At 44.3% G+C, this 24,449-nt stretch overlaps 2 protein-coding genes across 2 annotated transcripts in view; one reads left to right on the plus strand and one right to left on the minus strand.

Moving 5' to 3' along the window:
• Positions 1–12,321, minus strand: part of FAM227A (family with sequence similarity 227 member A) — a 66,457-nt gene extending 54,136 nt beyond the window's left edge. The window contains exons 1-6 of the mRNA XM_069491258.1: positions 12,281–12,321; positions 12,062–12,170; positions 11,611–11,663; positions 11,347–11,475; positions 7,938–8,089; positions 5,781–5,863 (exon numbers count right to left, since the gene is read on the minus strand). Coding sequence (XP_069347359.1) covers positions 5,781–5,863; positions 7,938–8,089; positions 11,347–11,475; positions 11,611–11,663; positions 12,062–12,170; positions 12,281–12,321 — 567 coding nt within the window. The remainder of the gene's footprint in view (positions 1–5,780; positions 5,864–7,937; positions 8,090–11,346; positions 11,476–11,610; positions 11,664–12,061; positions 12,171–12,280) is intronic.
• On the plus strand, positions 11,933–22,752 carry CBY1 (chibby 1, beta catenin antagonist). Its single transcript, XM_069490459.1, has 5 exons — positions 11,933–12,014; positions 18,363–18,478; positions 20,932–21,037; positions 21,129–21,247; positions 22,453–22,752. Exons 2-5 carry the CDS (start codon positions 18,401–18,403, stop codon positions 22,531–22,533), a joined length of 384 nt encoding a protein of 127 aa, XP_069346560.1. The 5' UTR covers positions 11,933–12,014; positions 18,363–18,400; the 3' UTR covers positions 22,534–22,752.
• The last annotated feature ends 1,697 nt before the right edge of the window (positions 22,753–24,449 follow it).

Here is a 24,449-nt window from a genome sequence, read left to right on the forward strand (position 1 = left end):
GTCAATGGAGCAATATGAAAATGTCTCTGATCCTTACCAGGTGTCACTGTAGCAGATATTGTATGACTCGGAAGGATGAATAAGATATGAACAGAAAAAGAGGAGGAAGGACTGTTGAATGTTGGAAGAAGAGCAAGTTTTAGGAGAAAGATGATGAGACCAGCATCGGGCTGAATTTGTGTTTGAGATGACAGCAGGACCCGCAAGTAGGGCTGTCCCTGGGAAGGCAACTCCCAGACCTGGCTACTGACCAGCATCATTTGGGACTTATTCAAATATACAGATTCTTGGGTCCTCATATCAGAGATGCTTATTCCCTAGGTCTGTGTTGGGTACTGAGTTGTTTATGTATTTATTGTGGCTCTTGAATAGTTCTCTACTTCAATTTTAAAAACCAATAAATAATTTTCATGGTATAAAATCAAATAGTAGGGTCAAAAATCTCCCTCGTACCCCTTGTGCAATTCCCATCCCCGGAGGCAACCAAGCTAGCTCCTGGCCTAGCCTTCAGAGATGTCCATCCTGTCGAAACGGGAGCATGCCAGACACACTTCTGCATCTTGCTCTTTTCTCCCACTTACTATCTGAGAGCTCTCTTAGTTTTTAAAAAGCGCCCAGGAGAGTCTGATGATTAGCTAGGTATAAGTATCACTGCTCTAGGTGGCTAGAAATAGGACACTGAAATACAGGTGAGAAACTAGAATTTGTGAATGTATCACATGTTCCACAAACATTTCCTGAGCACCTACTAAAAGCCAAATGCTGTGCCAGATGTTGAAGATGTAACAGTTAACGCTGTCCCTGCCCTCCAAGGGCTCACAGACTGGTGGGGAAGAAGCTGGTAATGACAAGGTGGTTGGCGCTGCCATGGGGAAGGACAGGATGCCAAGAGAATGCCCAGAAGGGGTGCCTACATGAGTCTTGAAGTTGAGGGTTCACAGCAGGCCTTTCCAGAGGTAGTGATGTACAGGCTGAGAGGTGAAGTGAATGGCAAGGCTGTGATGGTGGGCAAACTAGTAAGTCTGGAAAGAAGAGCTAAGCAAGGTTCATGGGAACCTAGAGGGAAACCGCCACTTAGGGCATGGGAGGAGTGGGTAGAAACAGGACACAGCCTGAGACCTGGGCATCAGACTCAGAGGTGTGACCTCAGCAGACCTCACTCAGAATGAGATGGATCATTTGTTCGTTAGTGCGCATCTATTAAGCACTTCTTATGCACCAGGTGCTAGGTGCCATCTATTCTACCAGGGCAGGAAGATGCTAGAGAAACCAGTCTGGCTATAGGTGCTGATTGGGGAAAGTGGCCACACAGTCAAGGCATGGTGTATAAAGGGCATGGCAAATTGTCCAACAGAGGGTGGACAGGGTAGCCCAGGGATGGGTTCTGCTGGCAGCAGGCAGTTGGCTTCTGACAGAGGAACAGGAAGGACAGGCAAGGGGTCCCTTTCTCTAGCTCATGTGGGGACTCAAGGTTGCTCCTGACAACCCCATCCTGGTTCTGACTGGCAATGATGAACACCCAAGGAACTAAGCCAATGCTGGGCAGTCTTGAAAAGCCACCAGATCCTGCTTCTGGGAGGGTAAGTTCATTTTTTTTCCTAGTTTTAAAAATTATTATTAAAAAATCACAGAAGTGACATAGATGTGCATTCTTGTCTTAAAATATCCAAATATTGCAGAAGTCTATGGAGTAAAAAAATTTACCACCTTCCATCCCACCCCTGTTTCCAGAGCTGACTCTGAGAACCATTGGCATGTATCTGTCCAGACTTCTTTTCTACACATTTATATACATATCATGTCTTGCTATGAGCCAGGCATTTCTCTAAGCCCTGCACTGAGGGCTTGTGTGAGTTTAATTCATCTAACTCCTGCAACATTATGAGGCAGTACCTTATTAAGGTTATCGCCTTTCACAGGAAACAGACTCAAAAGTTAGATAATTTACCCAATGTCACAATGCAAAAGAACAGTTGAGCGGAACTAAAACTCTGACGGTCTTACTCTAGAGCCTGTGCTTCCAGTGATGTATCGTCTCCCACAGATAAACGAACACGTACACACATATTAATAGAATGCTTTCTAACTTACATGGAATCATTCCAAATAGTATGAGTATATATTTTGCTTTCATTCACAATTTAACTCTAAGTGCTGCTTAGTGGTGGCGTAGGAGAGACTGAAGCTAGTGGTCTCTCTCCTAAAACATTCGCAGATGAGCTCCAAGATACAAGTACAGAAATATTCACATGTTCACTATGGTGAAAATAGCACTGAAATATTTATTAATAGGGAATATTTACATAAACTATGCCATAAGCAAACTATAGAATATTACACTGCCACTGAAAGAATGGGGTAAGTCAATAGTTCTGACTTTGAAAAAATCTCCAAGAGGTATTCATGCCAAAAATAAATAAACACATGAAAGAATAAATAAGAGAAAACAAAAGCAGGTGACAAAATGATATTTATGGTATGATCCCGCTTATGTTAAAAAAGAGAAAACAATAACCTAAAGGTATGTGTTGTGTATTTCTAAATGTATTTTAAAAATTCTGGAAGGATACATGCCATACAATTAGTGATGGTTGCTTCCAGGGAGGGAAATGGGGTTTGGGAGACGTGACTTTCACTTTTTACTTATATACTTGTAGATTGTTTGAATATTTTAGAATAAGCACACACTATCTTGCTATTTAAATTTTAAAAGATAAAAGAAAAAGATTGACTCAAGACCTCAAATGACCCCAAAAGTCGGTACTAGATAAGTTGGGCTGAAGGTGAAGCTAAAAACCATGGAGGCAAATCACGAGGTCAAGACCTGGGGGTAGAGGAAGTCGGCAGAAAGCAAAATGCCAAGTGGGAAGGGGTGAGAAGGTTTACGTGGAGTGAACTGGCAGGAAGTAAAAGGGGGCTAAGACAGACCAAAGAAGCAGAGGAACATAATGGGAGGGCGAGGAAGGGGAGGAGGGAGGGGGATGGGAAGGGGAGAGGAGGAATGGGAGGAAGGGGAGGAGGGGAGGAGGAAGAGGAGGATTGGGAGAGCCAGGAAAGCACAGTGGACTGAGGATCGGACCAAGGGAGACTGACAGACAAGGCCTTCCTCTCAATCTACAGAACTGCACTGCCAACAGACGATTTGGGTTTTAATCTAGTCTGAGTCCCTCACATTGTGTCTGGAGACAGAGACTGTAACAGATGAGTGAAGCAGGCCAGATTAAGACTATGATGGCAGCTAACACAGGAACAGTAGTGCGGCGGGGAATGTGGTGAGCTGTAGAGCTCACGTCCTGATAAACTGAGCCCTGTTCCTCTGCTCCGGCCGGCGGCTGCCACGTGCAAGTGCAGACCCTGGCAGAAGACTGCTTGGGCCAGCTGGTGCAGACCAATGGAGACACACGGGCAGTCTCGACCTGGCCCACAGACTGCCAGTGGGAGATCTCTAGGGTAGAGGAAAAACCTGCAGCGTAGGGAGTGAACTTGCCCTCAGCACACAGGATCTCCCACCAAAGAGTAAATCATCATAATCCTCCTCCTCACGGCCACCATGTGTGGGCTGAGGCAGGTGAACTGGGCCTGTCCAGTCTGAGCAGTGTGTGGAATTGAGCCCCCAAACATGTACCCAAGACTGTTGAGGAACAGGTCCTTAGGGGTAACTCGCTGGTTGGTTGGCACTGCTTTCTTGCTCTCATTTTTAAATTTCTCTCTATATTTTGGAGAGTTTTAGATTTATGCCTCAGATTTCTTAAATGCAGTTAAAAATAAAAATCAACTACACGCTGTTGCCAAAACCCAAGATAGCCAAAGACACTTACAGATAGATGATTCATGCCAATGTTCTCCCATCTTCTGGGGGCTGTGCTACACAATTGCTACTTGTGTAACCTTTAGAACTCCTGCCTCCCAACACCAATCTGTGTGTGTGCGTGCGCGCGTGTGCATGCACGCATGCACACATGCACTTAAGGATTATTGGAGGGATTGTTTTATTTATTTAATATTTATTTTTTTATAAAAGTGAATCAAATTAACCTTCAGACTTCTAGTTTCTGGTCCCACATGTAAGGAGCTCAGAAGTCACCATTTTGTCCTAACAACAAGTAAAAAACAGAACAAACTGAAAATCAACAACTCTTTGTAGATCTTTCAGAAAAGCGAGGTCACAGGGCAAACTGCTACCCAAAAACTGGAGAGACAGACAGGCAGATGTGGAGAATTACAACTTACAGGAGAAGAAATCACAAGCAGAAACCTCCACGGGAACCAGCAGGAAAACCTAATGAAGTGCTGGAGGCTCAGTAGAAACAATCTGAGAGCTAAAACCTCCAAGAGTCACAAAAATTAACTGAAAGTAGATCACAATCCTAAATGTAAAACGCAAACTATAAAACCCCTGGAAGATAAGATAGGAGAAAACCTAGATGACCGTGGATTTAATGATGACTTTTTAGGTATGATACCAAAGGGACAATCCATGAAAGAAGGAATTGATACACTGGATTTCATTAAAATTAAAAATTTTCCTGTGTGAAAGAAACTGTCAAGAGAATCAAGTGACAAAACACAGACTGGGAGAAAATATTTCCCAAAGACATATCCAGTAAAGGATTATGTTATCCAAAATATACACAATACTCTTGAAACTTAATAAGAAAACAACCCAATTTAAAAAGGGCCAAAGACCTGAACAGACACCTCATCAAAAAAGATACGAAGATGGCAAATAAGCATAAGAAAAGATGTTCCATATCATATGTCATCAGGGAAATGAGATATCACTACACACCTACCAGAATGGCCAAAATCTGGAACACTGACAACAGCAAATGCTGGTGAGGATGTGGAGCAACAGGAACTCTCTCTCATTCAATGCTGATGGGAATGTGCAAAATGGTACAGCCACTTTGGAAGAGAATTTGGCAGTTTCTTACAAAGGTAAACATACTCTTACACAATCCAGCAATAATGCTTCCAGGTATTTACATAAATGAAGTGCAAATTTGCACCCACGCAAAAACCTGCACGCAGATGCTTACAGCAGCTTGTTCCTAATTGCTAAAACTTGGAAGTAACCAAGATGCCCTTGAGTAGGTGAGTGGATAAATAAACTGTGGTACATCCAGACAATAGAATATTATTCCACTGCATTAAGAAGAAATGAGCTATCAAGCCATAAAAAAACATGGAGGAAACTTCAATGCGTATTACTAAGTGAAAGAAGCCAGTCTGAAAAGGCCATATACTGTATGATTCCAACCATATGACATTCTGGAAAAGGAAAAACTATGGAGACAGTAAAAAGATCAGTGTTTGCCAGGGGTTAGGAGGTAGAAAGAGATGAACAGGCAGAGCACAGAGGATTTTTAGGGCAGTGAAACAAACTCACAGGATGTACAACACCAGGGGTGAACCCTAATGTAAACTATGGACTTTGGGTGATTAGGATGTGTCAGTAATCACTCAAATGTACCATGTTCATTGATTGTAACAAACGTGCCGCTGTGGTGCAGAATGGTGCTGGTGGGGGAGGTTGTGCATGTGTGGGTGCAGCGTGTGTACGGGAAAACGCTGTACTTGCCACTCAATTTTGCTGTGAACTTAAAACTGCTTTAAAAAAAATAAAGGTCATTGATTTTTTAAAAAAATTAACTTTGAGTCCTCAATTGTGTACACGTGTTTTCAAACACATGGAGGGCCCCAGGGCACTGCGACACCTTGATGATCCCAGAGCCCTTCCTCCTGGAAAGCCTTAGCTCGGATCCCAACCCGTAACTCACCAGGCTGTTGGCCAGTGGGCTGAAAGTCAGGTCTATTTCCCCAATTGTTTTGTTCACCTGGTGTATGGAGCCAATGAGGCACGCTGGGCGGTGAGTCTGCTAAGGGGAACGAACTCTCCGGGTGGTGGACACACACGCAACAGGGTGGGGCTTGCCTGGCGAGGATGACAGCCCTTTCTGTGCTGCCTCTCCACTTCATTATTTTCTTTGCAAACTTTCCCACCTCTTTATGCCACTACCTTAACAACTCTGTTAGGATTTGGGGAGATTTCCTCCCAGTATTTTTTACATACGTACTTTTTTACATAATTATAATCTCAGTGTATCCTTGTGTTACTACTCCGACTTCTCTTCCACTCATTATTATGAGCATTTTCCACATGGCTAAACAATCTTCATAATAATCATTTGTAAATAACATTATACTATCCCATTTAGAGGATACACCTTAATACACTTAACTGTTTCTTGGCTATTGAATATTTAAGTTGCTTACACTTTTTTGCAGGTATATATGGTGCTGTGATGCACATGGTCACATAGAGAGCTGTTTCCATATTTTATTTTTTTTTATTTTTATTATTTATTTATTTATTTATTTTGAGACAGAGTCTCGCTTTGTTGCCCGGGCTAGAGTGAGTGCTGTGGCATCAGCCTAGCTCACAGCAACCTCAAACTCCTGAGCTTAAGCGATCCTACTGCCTCAGCCTCCCAGATAGCTGGGACTACAGGCATGTGCCACCATGCCCGGCTAATTTTTTTTCTATATATATTTTAGTTGGCCAGATAATTTCTTTCTATTTTTTTTAGTAGAGAAGGGGTCTCGCTCTTGCTCAGGCTGGTCTCAAACTCCTGACCTTGAGCGATCCACCCGCCTCGGCCTCCCAGAGTGCTAGGATTACAGGCGTGAGCCACCGCGCCCGGCCAGTTTCCATATTTTAGAATATTTCTTTAAGAGAGATTTCAGGTGAGGGATGATTGGGTCAGAGAGTAAGTATCTCGACCTTGTTTATCACTGTGGAAAATCTGCTCAGTTCTATGGTCCCTCTTGTTGCCCTCTCAACATTTGCATTTCTCTCTGTCTTAGTCTCAGCTGATGGATGATACATCCTTTGTAAAAGCCCCATAATCCCATCACCTCTCATTCCCTTCACACACAGCAAGGTTCACTCTCACTTCCATTACCTTTAAGTGTTCTTACAAACTGGAGGATCCTTGAAAAATGAAGACGCCAAGAGGGGACATGACAAATTATAGAAAGTGAAATGGATCGTTAGGTGGAGATGAGTGTGGGATTAAGGAGAAAGAGGGGGCATTAGAAAGAGGCCCAGCAAAGTGAGACTCCGAAGCAGATTCAGATGGGATCACACTTTAGTTCATCTTAAGAAAGGCTCCTGAGAGGCGTGGAAGGTGAGGGTGCAGAGAGATACATGCGGACTGGCTGGCGGTAGCCTGACTTAAAGGTAAATGAGCTCTAGATGAGCGGGAAAGGCCAGGGTTACTTATCACCTGAGAGGGCTATTTGTTGGACAAGCTCTAAGGTCCTCCAGAGAGGGGGTTCTGTGACCCTGGGATACAACTCAGGGTCAGAAGTGAGATGAAGATGAATGAAGACAGGGCCAGGGAAGTAAGATGCTGGTGGAGCCTGGATGATGCCAGGAGGGGCAAACTCTGGGCCCAGGTAGAAGGGCTGGCAGGTGGGAAGAGGCAAGGACAAGGTCAACTGGAGTAAAAAAAAGAAAAAGCTGGATCTTACATTCATCTGTCTGAGGGCAGAGGGCTGAACCATGACTTATTAGTTGCTATCAATCAATAGCATCTGTAACTATAATTCTTTGGAAAGTAGAAGGGAAAGAAGGTGACAAAAAATGAGCTATTTTTCTCTTCTTCCCTCTCCTTTAACAAAGACTTCCAGTACCTCTTCCTTTTGGGCTCTTTCTGATTACATTAGTAAAAAACCTTAAGTCAAACAATCTTTCATGGTCTCAAATTCTTTTAGAAGATAGGTAGGACTTAAGTAATGGAAAAAAGTTAATGAATGTAAAAGGGATGAGCTAATAAGTAATGCATCTTATAGACTTCAGCACTGATGACATCTGTGTAGCATGACTCAAATTAGGTATCTTTGGTCTGTCAGCGACACCATTGGAAGGATACGGGGCGGATTGTCCTCTGAATCCTTCCTCACAGTCCTCTGCATTGTGTGCCAGGCACTGAAAGAGACGGCCAGGTCTTCATCCACTGGTGTCACTGGTAAGGCGGTGATGTTGATGATCTCCATCTTCCTGAAACAATTCACTGTCCAACTTCTTGTAAAGTGACAAACAAAAAATGTCCACTTTTAAAAGCCTCTCATTTTCCACGCCAATCTCTGTTCAATCAGTTTCCTGGAAGTCACAAACAGCATAGAACTAACTCAGAAAACACAAGAGGAAAAGACCAAGCACACTCACTTGTTAAGCAGGACTGATGGCGAAGCACATGTCCCATGCTTACGTGGAGAATAAAGGCTTTTGTCTGAGAAGCCCATTCTTAACTAAAGATTTCAAGGTATGCAGACTTGTTCTTTCAACCTGCTGATGCCTGCCTCTCCCCCTCTTCCACGATGACAATTGTTCTTGTTTTATTATAAAAATAAAGAAATTAGGCTGGGCGCAGTGGCTCTGGCCTGTAATCCTAGCACTCTGAGAGGCCAAGGCGGGAGGATTGCTTGAGGTCAGGAGTTCGAGACCTGCCTGAGCAAGAGACCGACCCCCGTCTCTACAAAAAATAGAAAAATTAGCTGGGTGCAATGGCATGCACCTGTACTTCCAGCTACTCAGGAGGTTGAAGCAGGAGGATCACTTGAGGCTTGAGCCCAAGAGTTTGAAGCTGCAGTGAGCTATGATCACACCACTGCACTCTAGCCTGGCCAACAGAGTGAGACCCTGTCTCATAAAAAAAAAAAAAAAAAAAAGGGAACTAGAGTGCTGAAAAGGCCACCCAGCAAGTCAGCTCCCAAACTAGAAATGAAAACAAATCTCTTTGCCTCTCTGAGCCTCAACTGTAAAAGTAAGACATTTGGATTAGGTGACCATTTCCAGCTTGCAGATGCTACGACTCCAAGATACTGGGTCCATCTCCTCAGCATGAGGCTCCTGATCTACCTGAGGCTTTCTGCTCCCTCTCAGAAAACGGGCCCCAACACTACTCTTCCTTCCTGGCTCTAGAACACTTTGGCCTGCCTGCTCTCCTGAGTCCTTGCTTATTGGCTAGGAGCCCATCACTCCATTTGTGAGCCTTTGTGTCCAGAGCCTAGTGCTATAGGTCTGGTTACAATAAAGTAAAAGACTTGGATCCTGCCCTCAAGAAACTCAAACATAATGGAAGGAGAGAGAAAAGGTTGAGTTTGGCAGAAAAATGGACTGAGGTGCCCTTTCACCATACTCTTCTTCCCTCTCTGCCATTCAAGCCTTTGCTCCACCCTTTTCTCCCCAGCCATGCGTCCTCTATGCCTGACCCACTGAACTTCCTCCTGGTCCCAGACCATGCCATGCTCCTCGTGCCTCTATGCCTTTGCACATGCTGTTCCCATTATTTGACTAAGCTCAGGTGATACATCTTTTGGAAAATCTAGAATTGTTCCAGGCCATTAGTATCATGTACCATCAGTACAAAGCCCAGGGCTCTGCTTTCATCTCTCTACTACAGGATTTATAATATTGAACTGGGATGATTTGCTTCTACATCTTTTCCCATTAGGTAAATTTCTCCTTAGGGATTAAGTGCACTCAATATTTGATTCCTTTTAGACTCACTCATCACATTTCTTTCTAGTCCAAAGAGGCCAAGTCAGCTGGATTGTAGGAAGCGCTGGCCAGGGCCCAGGTCGATACTATTTCCTGCCCACGGCTCCTGGCCATTTGCCATACAGGCAAAGAGGGAGTAAAAAGGCGGCAGGTGCATTTTAGGCCTTCCCACTTCCCTCCCGCCCACTTGCCAGCATACCTGGAAAACTGCATTACGTTCTCTGAGAAGCCAGGCTTAGGGCGACTGTGTCAAGAAGCCTCTTGCTTTGGTTTGACATCACTGCTCATGCCTAATGAGTAATGAGAGAATTGACTATCACGATTCCTAAGAAAAATGGTTAAAATACACGCTCTGTTCCCTTCAGAATTTTTCATCATATTATTTTAGGATAAGTATTCTCTGAAACATGCGAAGTTTTTACCACCAGTACTTGGGGAAGAAAAAAGAAGCTGGAAGAAAACTAGTTTCACTGAATATCTACCCTGCGGCAAGCACTGTGCTGTGTGCTCGGGGCAGATGAGTGGAAGAATAATAAACTTTCTGCCCTTATGGAGCACACATTCTGGCAGTAGAGATTTGAGTGTCCCCTTTTTAAAGTTAACATGTTTGCGCGTGTAAAAACAATGCAGACTTTAGACTCCCACAGATTTTTGTTCAGTTTGACCTTCAGTCATTCAATGACTATTTATTGAGTAACTACTGCAAGCCAGCAGCATGCTTCTACTGGGGCAGGATGGTGGGCTAAAGCAGACTTGATTCCTGCCCTAATGGGGCTTACGTGTACTGGGCGAGACAGGCAGTAATCAAACAATGACATAAATAATTATAAATTATAACTATGAATTATAACTGTCACCAATCAAACAATGACATAAATAATTATAAATTATAATTATGAATTACAACTGTCACCACTGCTTTGAAGGGAGGCACATGGCACTGAGATGATGCACTAGTGTGTTTTGACCTAGTCAAGGAGGTCAAGGAGCTGAAGGAAGAGCAAAAGTTAATTATATAAAGGGAAGGGGAAATACTGTACCATCCAAGCAGAAGGGAGTAAGGTTGGAAAGGTAGGAAGAGGCTACACCTGTGCTGTCCATCGCAGTAGCCACTAGCCACGTGTGACAATTGAGCCCCTGGAATTTGGTTAGTGTGACTGAAGAAGTAAAATTTTAACTTTAATTAAAAACTGGAGGAGTGTAAATTTAAAAATACTGAATATATGTTGAAATAATAATATTTTGGACATATAGAGTTAAAATATTCAAATTAATTTCAGTTTTGTTTTGTTTTGACTTTCAAAAATGCGGCTACTAGAAGATTCTAAATTACATATGTGGCCTCCTTTATGTTTCTACTGGACGGTGCTGGGCTACACCGTGCAGATTACTTTCTAGGACATGGAAATCTTCACTCTCTAGTGCATAGTGTCGTTGGAAAGAGAATTGCTCTTGGAGCGGGAGTCCCTTGGGTCCTGTCCCTGATTGGATGGATGACCTGGGACACTCATTAGGCAGCCAGCAAATACCCCTCGAATGGGCTGAGTGTCTTCATTTATCAAACGGAACCAATAATACACGCTGCTAGGACTTGAGGAGATCTGGAGCTGATTCTCCAGTTCTCTGCCCCTTGCTCACTGTGCGACCTTGAAACAGTCCTGGGTCTCTTTCCCTTGCGTGCAGAAGCCGGCTGCGAGTCAGGGGTGGTGAGGGGCAGCCCTACCCTGAGCCCGCGCGCTGCTGGAGGCGGTCATTGCCCGTCTGTCCGTCTGTCTTACCTGAAAGCATCGGCGGAATTTGACGAACCCGGGGCCAGTTCCACCACGGGTCCCTCAGGGGACCCCGCAAAGTTCTGGATGGGCACCCGACACTCGTTGCCCCACATCCACCAGGAAGGGCGCCCTTTGCTTTGTGGTCGGGGAGGAGGAGGAGGGGAGTCGGGGACAGGCCCATTTTGCTACTGTGAGTCCAGGAGTTCTCCAGGCAACGCTGGGCGCGGTCACCACTTTCCCCTTTCCCATAACAAAGGAAGCGTCGCGAGCCAACGGGGTGTCTCCAGGACGCCGTTACCACGGTGACCGCCGCCGCTGTGGGCCTGGGGACCAGACCAATGTGTTCATGCGGAGGGTGCAGGTCCTCGTCCTGGCCTATAACGTGAGGCATGTGAATGTCCTCAGAAGACATTTCCATTGTATGAGGTTTGTAATACGCAGAGGGGAGTTCCTCAGCGTTAACGGTCCTTTGCGCAGGCTCGTGTTGGGGACCCCGCCACACCGGGTTCCCCCTCTGTCCTCGGTGGCAGAGGCCGGGGCGGGGCTGCGCGTGCGCGCAGCGGGCGGGTGGCGGGGGCCGGCGAGCCGCGGTCGCGGCGGGTCACCCGGACCTCGGTAGGGTCCTCAGTGGGGGTCTCGAGTGCGCTTGGACCCCAGCTTCTGGGACGCGTCAGGTACGTCTCCGAGTCTGGTGTGGCCGGGCAGCGAGGCCTGGGCTCACCTGAGGGCCCGAGGAGGGGGACGCCCGGGCCTCCCCCGGAGAGAGGCGGCAGGAGGGCGCCGCGACGCGGGCGGAGGCCGGTCCATCCGAGGCGCGTCGCCGCCCTCCTCTGAGGGGGTTTTTGCGATTGTAAATTGGGGCGGTAATTCCTCCCCGTAAATCCGCCGTGAAGGTGGTTAAATGAGATCGTGAGTGTGAACGTTTGTGCACAACCGTTACCTGAGTCCTACCGCCCTGGTGGCCGTGAACCTGCGAGACATGTACTTGGCTGGCTCTTTACTCTTTGGGGGACACGTATCCCTTTGAGAATCTGATGAAAGCCAGAGATTACTCCCTTACCTTCTTGTTAGAATTAAAATAAGAGAATGTGTTTTATGTCCCGTTGCAAACGGAAAAGCTTTGCACATGATTAGTAATGGGTATCGTTATCTGTAGATGGGGACACCCTTGATCTACTTCGCAGGGTCGTCGTGGGGATCCAATGCTACTGCTTTTTATAAACACTAAAGAATTATGACGTCCGGTGAGCTGGGTACCATAATTATTCCTGATTTTAAATAAAGAAGCCGAGGCCCAGGGGGATAAATGCTGGGGTCCCACTGGGGGTGAGCCGCAGAGTGATGGTTGGGAACCAAGCACTCTCCCTTCGCTGGGCCCTCTCCCCCAGGGAGTTTCACTAGAAAGAAGGCTGCCTTGGGCCAAGGGGACAGCTTGTATCTCAGGCCCACACGGATGCCCCACAACACCCCAGGATCTCAGCCAGAGTTGTTTGTAGATTATTAGATCTGACTTAAAAGGAATCTAATCCAGACCTTTCCTCATCTGTAATATGTGGAAGACAGTTATTGGCTTACAAGAGTTATGAGAATTAGTGAGGTCATGAGTGAGGTGCCCCCTCGTTAAACCTGGAGAAATAAACAACTTGGCCAAGGTTTAGCAAGCAACTAAGGGACAGAGCAGGCCTGGAACCTGATCTGTTGCGTTCAGGTGATGTGCTCAGGCATAGTGCTTTTAGCACAGCGGGGGGACTTGGCAAGAACAACTTGGCTTATTTTTCCCTCTTCAGATGTCTTTAGATGGTTGGTGTACTAGGGGCTGCTTAACTGTGTTTTATTCATAAGTAATACATGAATATATTCTCAGTGTGATAACTCATTAAATCCAGAGTATATTCCTTTACTATAATTTTATATTATATTGTACCACATGAAATTGCCACTATTGAGCATTCTTTAACCTATAAAATGGCAATTTCATTCAAGTCAATCATCCTACTTCTCTTCCCAGATTTAACTACTGGGAGCAGTTTGGTGTATCCTTGCAGATCTTTTTCTGGGTTTTTTGTTTGTTTTTTATACATGCATATATTCTTGCTTTTATTTTTATTTTGTCTTCTCATACAAGATTATATTATATACATTGTTCTTCAACTTGCTTTCTAAGTGTTAAAGTGTGTTGGAGGTTTTTCAGGTCAGTCCATACACAGCTATCTCACTGTCCTTAATTGCTATTTACTATTTTGTTATACGAATGTGCCACAATTTATTTGGCTACATCAATAATTGGTAGACATTTTGGATTGTTTCTTTTTCTTCACTGTTATCAACAATAGAGAATATTTGTTTATGTCCAAGTCTTTCTGAAGGGTAAAATTTTAGAAGTAGATATGCTGTCCCAAAAGCATGCATATTTAAAATTTTTTTTTTTTTTTTTTGAGACAGAGTCTCACTCTGTTGCCGGGGCTAGAGTGAGTGCCGTGGCGTCAGTCTAGCTCACAGCAACCTCAAACTCCTGGGCTTAAGCGATCCTACTGCCTCAGCCTCCCGAGTAGCTGGGACTACAGGCATGCGCCACCATGCCCGGCTAATTTTTTGTATATATATATTTTAGTTGTCCATATAATTTCTTTCTATTTTTAGTAGAGACGGGGTCTCGCTCTTGCTCAGGCTGGTCTCGAACTCCTGACCTCGAGCGATCCACCCGCCTCGGCCTCCCAGAGTGCTAGGATTACAGGCGTGAGCCACCGCGCCTGGCCGCATATTTAAAATTTTACCAGGTTTTGCCCAATTGCCCTCAAAAGAATTATAGCATCTTATGTTTCCACCAATAGTAAATGAAAGTCTTTTTCTTCACACCCTCACCAGCAATGGGCAGTATTCATTCATCTTTTTAATTTTTAATTTTTGCCAGTATGATAGATGAAAATTTATCCTTTCATGATGTGCTGCACATGTTACTATTTTTCTCTCTCATGTGTTATTAATATAAGGATAATTTTATATATATATATATATATATACACACACACACACACACACACACCCCTTTAGCTAACTGACCGTGGCTGTGCACCTTGGGAAAATTGGTTAGTTTCTATAAGCCCTAGTTTTCTTATCTCTAATATGGATAGGAAAATACCTACCTCTCAGGGTTGCTGCAAGGAATGAAAAAATATATGAAGTGCCCAGCATTGGGCCTGACCCATAGTGGATACACAGGAAGTGATACTAGTTAGTTTTTGTTAGTTAGATATGTTTTGTGCCCTTTTCTTCTTTAAGGTCTTTCCTCCTGGACATTCCTCATATTTTATTCTTGTTCTGCCCTCTGCAGACATAAGATTAATGCTTTCTCCTCTTCCAGTCTCTTTTCTCCAGCAGAAACAATACCAGGGCCCTCCAGCGTCCAACTGTTTTGGACAGTGGCATAGTTTCAACCCCCATCAACCTCGTGGTCCATACCCCTGTCCCCTCCACTACTAAATTGGGTGGGTGCATTCTGGTTTGTCCAAGTCCTAAAGTATTGTGCCCAGGCCCAAATGCTATCCCCTAGGTTGCTGGTTTACAGTTGTTTTTATTTTTATTTATTTATTTATACAGGCCAGAAGTGCTATATACAATTGTTTTTTTTTTTTTTTTTTTTTTTATTTTATTTTTTTTTTGAGACAGAGTCTCACTTTGTTGCCCAGGCTAGAGTGAGTGCCGTGGCGTCAGCCTGGCTCACAGCAACCTCAAACTCCTGAGCTCAAGCGATCCTCCTGCCTCAGCCTCCCGAGTAGCTGGGACTACAGGCATGCGCCACTATGCCCGGCTAATTTTTCTATATATATATATTTAGTTGTCCATATAATTTCTTTCTATTTTTAGTAGAGACGGGGTCTCGCTCTTGCTCAGGCTGGTCTCGAACTCCTGACCTTGAGCGATCCACCCGCCTCGGCCTCCCAAAGTGCTAGGATTACAGGCGTGAGCCACCGCGCCCGGCCTACAATTGTTTTTAATTACAAACATCTACCAGTAAAACTGTCATGACCACACACCCCAAAATCTTTATTTTTATTTATTTATTTATAAATCATATATACATATATTTCTGTATTGTATATTATGAAACTTCCAAAGAGGTTTCTAAACTTTTATCATAAATTTAGTGAAATTAATTTCTACCTTGATGAAAACAGCATAGTAGTTTTCATGTTCTTATTGGATGCACATCTTGCTGATTGTAATGATTTCTACTGTGAGTTATCTTTTAATGATAGTTGATATAAAACCTTGTTTTAAATAGTCTTGAAAAGACCCCCTTTGACTTTTTTGGCCAATTTCTTTATTTTTATTTCACAATGTGGTGAAGGAAGACTTTATACCTAGGGGGAGGAAAAATGAGAGTTCTGCTTTTTCTTGTTTACTTGTGCTTTTATTGTTGTTAGGAGTCTACAGTTTCTCAGAAGGAATATTTTTAAGCTACTTGTGTGCTATAAGTTAAAATTGAGTAATATACAGGAAAACATGAACCCTAGTCCATGTCTCACACCATATACAAAAATTAATTCCAGATGAATTATGAACCCAAATGTGACAGGTAAAACAATAAAACTACCAGAAGTTAACATAAAATAAATCATCATGACCTTGGGGCAGGCAAAAATTTTTAAATGTGACACAAAACACTAATCATTAAAAAAAATAATAAATTGGGTTTCATTAAAATTAAGAACTTCATTGATCAAAAGAAACCAATAAGGGGCCAGGCACAGTGACTTATGCCTATAATCCCATCACTCTGGGAGCCCGAGGCCGGAGGATTGCCTGAGGCCAAGAGTTCAAGATCAGCCTGGGCAATAAAGCAAGACCTTGTCTCTTCAAAAAATTTAAAAATTAGCTGGGCACAGTGGCACACACCTGTAGTCCCAGCTACTTGGGAGGCTAAGGCAGGAAGATTGGCTTGAGCCCAGGAGTTCTGGGCTGCAGTGAGCTATGATTGATTGTACCACTGCACTCCAGGTTAGGTGACAAAGTGAGACCCTGTTTCCAAGAAAAAAAAAAAAACTCAAAAGAAACCAATAAGCAAAAAAAGAAAAAAAAAAAGAAGATTGGGAGAAGATATTTTCAGTACTGTACATATATGTTACAAAGGACTTGTATCCAGCAGTATATAAAAAACCCTTACAAATCAATAAGAAAATGACAGACAACCCATTAGAAAAATGGCAAAAGACTTAAGTAAGCATGTCACAAAAGAGAATATCCATATATGTCTAAGGAGTAAAGGAGTATATGAAAAGGTGCTCAATTTAATTAGTTACTGAGAAAAAGCAATTTAAACAATGCAATACTACTGCATGCCTGCCAGAATGGGTAAAATGAAAAAGAGAAAATTCCAGATATTGACAAAGATCTCTTGTACACTGCAGGTAGGAGTATAAACTGGTACAAGCACTTTGGAAAACCATTTGACAATATCTATTAAAGCTAAATATATGAATACTCTATGAATCAATAATTTTACCACTAAGTGTGGAACTAGAAAAGTATACATATGTGTACAGAAATCCATGTCCAAGCATATTCTTAGCAGCACTATTTTTGATAGTCAAAAACTAGAAACAGTTCAAATGTTCATTATCTGTAGACAAATGAATTTTGATGTGTTCACACAGTGGAATATTATATAGCAACAAACTACAACTACACACAACAACATGGATAAATCTCACAAACATGATGTTGAATATAAGAAGCCAGGCGCAAAACAGGCCACACCATATGAGTCCATGTATGTAAAGTTGTTGGATGAGGCTTATGGGATGCTGAAATGTTCTGTATCCTGATCTGAAGGTGGTTGTGCGTGTGTGTGTGTGTGTGTGTGTGTGTAGTTAAAACTCACCAAGCCTTACACTGATGCTTTGTAGACTTTTCTGTATTTATATCATCTTTAAATAAAAAGTTTGCCTCTCCCTACTTTTCCTCTCCCCAAAATCTGGGTGATATCAGTAAATCTGCTTAACTAGGCCTATGAGAATTGTAATAAGTTACAATATGCTGAATGCAAATGTGCAGGGTCAAGGTGCCATTGTCACTTCTGCCATGTTGCGAACCTACTCCTTTGTCAGGACACCTCACCTCCCATACAGGACAGGTGACCTTTTGACATATGGACCAAGTGAGGGTCACTATTATCAATCTGGAAGTGAACTATACGTATAGCTTTATTTCTTTAAAATCGAGTATATGCAGAGGCTGTTGCTCCAAGTGTGATTCTTACCAGTGTACAGGAATAAGTAGAGATTGCATGCCTTGCTCTAGACTGTAAAGCTGGTGATGCCAACTTATGACAAACTTACCTGTTAACACAAACTGTAGGGCCACACAGACCTGGGTTCAAATACTGACTCCCACTTAGGACCTTAATCTTTCTAAACCTCATCTGTCAAATGGAGAGAATAAGGGGAGCTAGTCAGAGGGTGGTTGTAAGAGTTAAATGAGATAGCGCGTGCAAAGATCTTAGCACATCGTGAGCATTCAACACATGGGAGGTTTTTACCAGGTGTCTTAATCTGTTTTCTGCTGCTATAACAGAATACCACAGACTGGGTAATTTATAAAGAAGAAGTTTAATTGGCCTGTGGTTCTGGAGGCTGGGAAGTTCAAGAGCATGGCACTGGTATTTGGTGAGGGTCATCCGTGGCAGAAGGCATCACATGGCGAGTGTGTGCATGAGACAGAGGGAATGGCTGCCGAACTTATCCTTTTATCGAGAGCCCACTCCCGAGTAACTAATGTACTCCCATGATAATGGCATTAATCCATTCACGGAGCTCTCATGGCCCAATCACCCCTTAAAGCTCCCACCTTTTAATAGCATTTACAATGGCAATTAAATTTCAACACGAGTTTTGGCAGGCACATTTAAACCATAGCACCAGGATCGTTAATAGCAACATGATAAAATATGTTTTCATAATTTGAGGACAATGGCATAAAGTCACTGATCCAACTATTTGTACCTCTGACTTTTCTGACCCTAGGAGAAGGGAGCATTGGCCTTTCCTTCATTAGGCCAAAGATGCCTCTTTTTGGGAATACATTCAGTCCGAAAAAGACGCCTCCTCGGAAGTCTGCTTCTCTCTCCAACCTGCATTCCGTGAGTGTCAGTACCGGGCTCAGCCTGGTGTGAGTGTGACGAGTGCCACGCCTGGTCTCTGAGTGGAAAGTGTGCTCCTCCAGAGGCATTGTCATAGGAGGGCGTCCTTTCAATTCATGTCCTTGCTATTGCTAAGAGCATTTTGGAACTCCTATATAGGAATTATTGTCAGAGCTTATCCAAGAACCTAAGAAGACAATCAATTTCATTATGATTTTTGGCTCCAAAGAATATTATCCAATTTGATGTCCACTTTATTCCCAAGACTTGGCCAGCAATTGATTTTAGTCATGTTTAAGAATCAAATTCATTTTCAAAGGATGATGGTTTGCCACCATTTATGGCATTCAAATGGATATGTCACAGCTCCTAAAACAGTTGAGATGTTCTAAAAATTTGGGGAGCAATGATAATAGCATTAGAATAAATGATAACTTTCCAAAGCAACTTACTACCCACTTGAATGGATAAGCTCTATGAATTTAAAAAATTATATTACATAAAGTCAGAACACATGGAAATCACTTTCTGTTCCCAGCTGTGAGATGCCTCCCCTCCATCCACGACAGACCCCATATACACAATCACCCTCACTTTTTTGCTGGTCTTCTGAGCATCTGTGACCAAATACTGGGTTCTAATCTCTACCGTAATCCTATTAGCTGTTGCTGGCTGTCACACACCAAAAAGTGAGGTACCCTGGATTCTCTATCTGACCTTTTCCTGCAGAGCTGGTCCTCCACAGGTGAGTAGGGTAGAACAGCCAGGCTGTTAGGCTGAGCATTAAGCCCAGCTTTTGGGTCATGGGGTCCATTGTCCCAGTCCCCAGTTAAACTCGTGGTGGGGGAGCCCCACTGTGGCCAGGGCTGGGTGTCCTGTGCAGCAGGCCAGCAGAGGCCCAGGGTCCCAGTTTCTGGGGCTCTCAGGCCTTGAGGCTCCCTTTCCTCCCTGCCATGTGTCAAATGAGTAAACAATATTTGATAGCACAACAAAGTGACTATAGTCAACAATATGTTATGGAATACTTTAAAATAACTAAAAGAGTAGAATTGGAATGTTCCTAACACAAAGAAATGATAAATGCTTGAGGCGATGGATACCCCAGGTACCCTGATTGGATTATTACACACTGTATGCCTGTATCAAGGTAACACATGTACCCCATGTGTTTATACAACTATTATGTACCCATAATAATTAAAAATTAAAATTAAAAAAATGCAGATGCACCTGGCAGTCTCTCTGGACAGCCTCTCTGAACCCCACGGCGTTAAGAGCAGCAGCATGCTTACATGACATCTGTCTCTGACTGTGACATGGAGTCAGTCCTCTTTGCAGTGTTTTACACATGCTGACAGGCATGAGAAGCTGTGGTAGGGACGAAGTCCCCCATTATTACAGGATAATGTCCCAGTTACTGACAGTGGCACAAAAGGCCTGTCACAGCGTTGTCCCAGCTCTCCTTCCTGCCTGTACCCTCTACACACCTTATGCTACAGCCACCCAAGCTTCATGTGAGCCTCCTTTGTACATGCTATTCCCTCTGTCTAGAATGTTCTTCCCTGTTCATTAATTCGAGAGCTATTAATTGATAACTCTCTGTGTGCCAGGCACTCTTCTAAACACTGGGTATACGGAAGCAGATTAAGGCAAGGACAGGAAAAATCACATCTCTGCTTTCATGGAGCAAATATTTTAACAGGGAAGGGTACAGAAAATAAGTTTATATCAGATGGTGATAAGTGCTGTGGAGCAAAACGAAGTGTAGGCTTGGGGTAGGGAATGGCCGGGTGGTGGGAATGGGGTTGTCATTTTAAATAGGAAGGTCAAGGGAGCCCTGAGAAAGGGACACTTAGGCACATACCTGAAGGACTCCCCCTGTCCAGCTGCTCTTGAGGCAGAGCTAGTCATAGTGATCACTGAATACCCAGCACCTAGTCCTGACTCAGGGTGGGTGCTCAGTGAGTTGTATATGAACATATAAACTGTACTGTCACACATTAATAAGCAAGTGCTACTACTAATTGCTTGTTAGAATTTTATGCCTTTTCCATGACACAGGTAGCTTCATATTAAGCAAGTGATACCTTAGGGGCTTATGACATTGAAAAGGGATTTTTCATTTTATTAAAAATTTACAGTGGGATTCCTTAAACTGTTAAGTGTCTAGTAGATAACAAAATAATTCAATTTACAAATTTCAGCATATATAGCTTTTTAGGAAAACATCTAATGTATAAAGCATCTAATGTACATTTATTCTCTCTTGTAATTTAAAAATTTTTTGTACATTATTTGATTTTCTGGCCTTTTAAAAAATCATTAAAGCTGCCCGGTAATGATTACAGAAAAGAAATGAGTTGTTGGGGTCACAGAGTTAGTGGAAGAGGAGCTGGGACCAGGTTCCATACTCTGCGGCCTGCTGAAGCTGTCACACGGTGTCTCGCCCACAGTTGGATCGTTCAACCCGGGAGGTGGAGCTGGGCCTTGACTACGGAACCCCCACTATGAACCTGACAGGGCAAAGCCTGAAGTTTGAAAATGGCCAGTGGATAGCAGGTGGGCTGCATTTCCTACCGTTCTGTCAAACAAGATTCTAGAAGGAAACCCCTTTCTACTGGTTTAACCACTGGTTCTGTCCTTCCCCCAGAGATGGGGATTAGTGGCGGTGTGGACCGGAGGGAGGCTCAGCGCCTTCGCAGGCGGAACCAGCAGTTGGAAGAAGAGAACAATCTCCTGCGGCTGAAAGTGGACATCCTGCTAGACATGGTGAGGCAGGTGATGGGGACGGGATGCTCAGGTTCTCCTTCTGGGTGGCTCCACCTCGAGTCATTTAATCCAACAGGCATCTCCTCAATGCCAGTGTGCCCAGGTACATTGCTTTGTGTGCACAGACACACACAAAAGAGACACAGTCCCTACCCCTCAAGGGCTCACAGTCTAGAGGGGGAGATGGACAATCAACATGATTACAGTGCCTGTGGCAAGGGCAAAAGTTGGAGTCTGTGCAGGGTCTGGCATAGAGGGAGAGAGAGAGAGAGAGAAGTTAATCTTGTCAAGTCAGGAGAGCTTCACAGAGGAAGGGATATTTGAGCTGAACACATAAGAATAATAGCAGGAACTGAGGTTGGGACGAAGACATTCCAGGAAAAGGGAACAGCCTGCTCATTGCTTGGAGGTGTCACATACCAAGTGGGCCTCAATCAGTAGCCGGCACAGACCTGCTGAGGGGCCACCACTGCGTTAGCGCCAGTTGTCCGCTGTTAAGAACCAGCAGCACGTTGTGTCTAGAGAGCACGTGAAGGAGGATCGAGAGAAGGCACACGCTGAGGGTGTAAGAGTGGAACAGCCTGGGTTTCTTGCCCAGACGCTCCACTGGCCAGCCGCTCTGTGGCTTAGTCTCTTCAGCAATGAAATGGGCATAATATAGTAGTAGTATCTAACTCGTAGTGCGTTAGTGCAAGGAAAGCACCTGGCAGAGTGCATCACTCGGGAAGTGTAGCCCTTATTTCCCAGAAAGCTGACCCGTACTTTACAGAGCTGGTGTCTCTCTGTCCCTATCGTGAGTGTCTCCCACCTTCTACTCTAAAGTTCATTAAAAGATCCTGATGAGGAGAGTGGCATTTTTTTCAAGCATTTTTTTCCCTAAATTGCCATTATGTGAGCTACAAAAGCAACTTAATCTCTAATCCCTTACCCTTAGAGTCACCAATATCTGTCTTTTTCATCCTTTGAGGCCTGCTGTCCTTCATGCAAGGAGTGCCATGCCATCATAGGTGACAGATTGTTGACAGAGTGGATTGTGAATATTCTCCAAGTACTTGTGGTCCTGGGTTGTCTCATCAGGGTTCCCACCGTGGGGGCAGCAGTGTCAGAGAAATGCAGGGGCTCTTCTTCAGTGCATAGGGCTGGCCTTGACACCCAGAGCATAGCCCAGAAATGCCATTCCTAACAGCCTGCTGCTTTACTTTCAGCTTTCAGAGACCACTGCTGAATCCCACCTAATGGAGAAGGAACTGGATGAACTGAAGAGTGTCAGCCGGAGGAGAAAATGAAGGCCTCAGAGACTGTTGTTAGGAGAGCAGGGAGAAAGCCACTGGTCGGGGAAGGATAGCGTGTAGCTGAGCAGATTTTTTTTTTTCTTTTTCTTTTTTTTTTTTTTAGCCAAACTAGTATATTGGGACATGTGAGAGAGTATCAGATAGTGGAGCCAACAGGCACTGGCACCCTGGGCTGGCCGTAGGAAGGTGACAAGTCATGGAGGATACTAAGATTCCAGGCCAGAGCAATGCATGGCCTCGGGACACCAGGCTGTAAACCAGGCCTCAGGGAAGCCCTGGGCGATGGTAAGCCCTTTGATGCTCTCTACACACATAGGCAGACAAGTGCACGTGGCCCAGAATCACCCTCTTGGACAGGCACTGTTGGGAGCAGCAGCTGGAGTTCATCGTCTCATCCCCTTACGCTGGTATCTGTGGTGTGGCACCAGCTCTACAGAGCCGTGTATCAGGGGGTCTCAGAACCAATAGTGTCTCTCTTGGTTCTCTGCCCCTCCGGTGACTTTCTCCCTGCCTTTGAAGAATACTTGCTCCCCTAATCCAGCACCTCCTTTGGCTTCAGCCTTCCATGGCAACACTATATTTTTGTGCTACTTTCCTCTTTACACTACTTTTTTTATTAAATGATGTTAAATAATCTCTCTGTGGCCAAAATGACTGAAAAAAGCAGCATGAGTTCCTCAAGAAGTAAATGGAGCATGGAGTCTAAGTTTCTATTGCTCCATCAAAACACAGAACTTTTAGTGTGGGGGGAAATGTCACTCTTGCAGGAGAGCATTCCAGCCTTCCTGGGCACTGACAAAACCCAACCTGAAACAGAAACAGTCTCTTTCTGCTCTAATTCCCCTGCCTTCCTGCTTCAGGTAGTTGGGACTAGCCAGGACCTGTCAGGGACCTAGTGGTTGGTATGGGAATTTGTGCCTGAGTCAGCGTGAGCTGGACTTCTCTGGCTGGGAACCCAGCTTCTGAAGTCAAGCAGGAGGGCACTAAGGGTGGGGGCATATTTGGATGTCACAGTGATACGGATCTCCCCGCCACCACTGGCACCTTAAGGGGCTAGGGCCAGGGACCCTAAACATCCTGCAGTAGGTAGTTCTGCAGTGAAGGACTTTTGGGTGAGCAAGGAAGCCAGCCATTGTGGAATGTGAGCAGAGGAATGCTATGATCCAACTGGCTTTTGGGAAGGAGGGCAAGGCTGGGTCCAGGGAGACGGCAGGAGAGGAGGTGAAGCAGCCAGATTCGAGATGGGACTTGTACGTGGAGCCCAGCAGTGTTTGCTGATGGTTTCAGGGTTTGAGACAATTCAAGAATAATCCTGTTTAAAGTCTCCAGGAGAAAAGGGGGGGAAAAGCACCCATATCTCACCTCCCTAACCCCATTTCCTTCAGGGAAGTTTTGTTCTGTTTTTCCTTTGAGCTACCATGTATTTTCAGCTACCGTTTAGTCAGATACATCCTTCAGGTTCTGGCTAAAATTCTTCCTCCTCAATGCCTTAACCAAATCTACCACGGGAGTACCCAAGTAAACGGTGCTGTCTCCTTGACATTATCTCTTATAATCACCACAACAATTTTGTGAATTTTCGTGCTGAGTGTTGGATTAGGGAAGGACTGTCACTGAAGAGCAGAAATAGAAAGTTGTGTGGGCGTGAGGGAGTGAGCGCAGGATTAGAGGCAATAATCAGGAAATCTTCCACTTTGGGTCGTGGCAAGGGGACCACTCTGCACAATGGTACAGGTACGGGTGAAGGGGCATCTTTTTAATGGGAAGGTTTTACAGTTTTTATAAGATTTTCAAAGGGAGCCATATGCCCTCCCCCAATTAAGAACTGCTGTAGCACCAGTTTTAAATTCTGCCAGGACTGAAACAGGCAGGTGGAAATCTTCGACTTAGGGACTGGGAATGGAGGAGCT

Source organism: Eulemur rufifrons, chromosome 16, assembly GCF_041146395.1.
Source record: "Eulemur rufifrons isolate Redbay chromosome 16, OSU_ERuf_1, whole genome shotgun sequence".
In the NCBI taxonomy this organism is placed as follows: domain Eukaryota; kingdom Metazoa; phylum Chordata; class Mammalia; order Primates; family Lemuridae; genus Eulemur; species Eulemur rufifrons.

Excerpts from the sequence above, each read along its gene's own strand:
- CBY1 (XM_069490459.1), top strand. The coding sequence starts at position 18,401 with ATGCCTCTTTTTGGGAATACATTCAGTCCGAAAAAGACGCCTCCTCGG. Across the intron at positions 18,479-20,931 it reads CTCTCTCCAACCTGCATTCC|TTGGATCGTTCAACCCGGGA; the intron begins GTGAGTGTCAGT and ends TCTCGCCCACAG. Across the intron at positions 21,248-22,452 it reads TGGACATCCTGCTAGACATG|CTTTCAGAGACCACTGCTGA; the intron begins GTGAGGCAGGTG and ends CTTTACTTTCAG.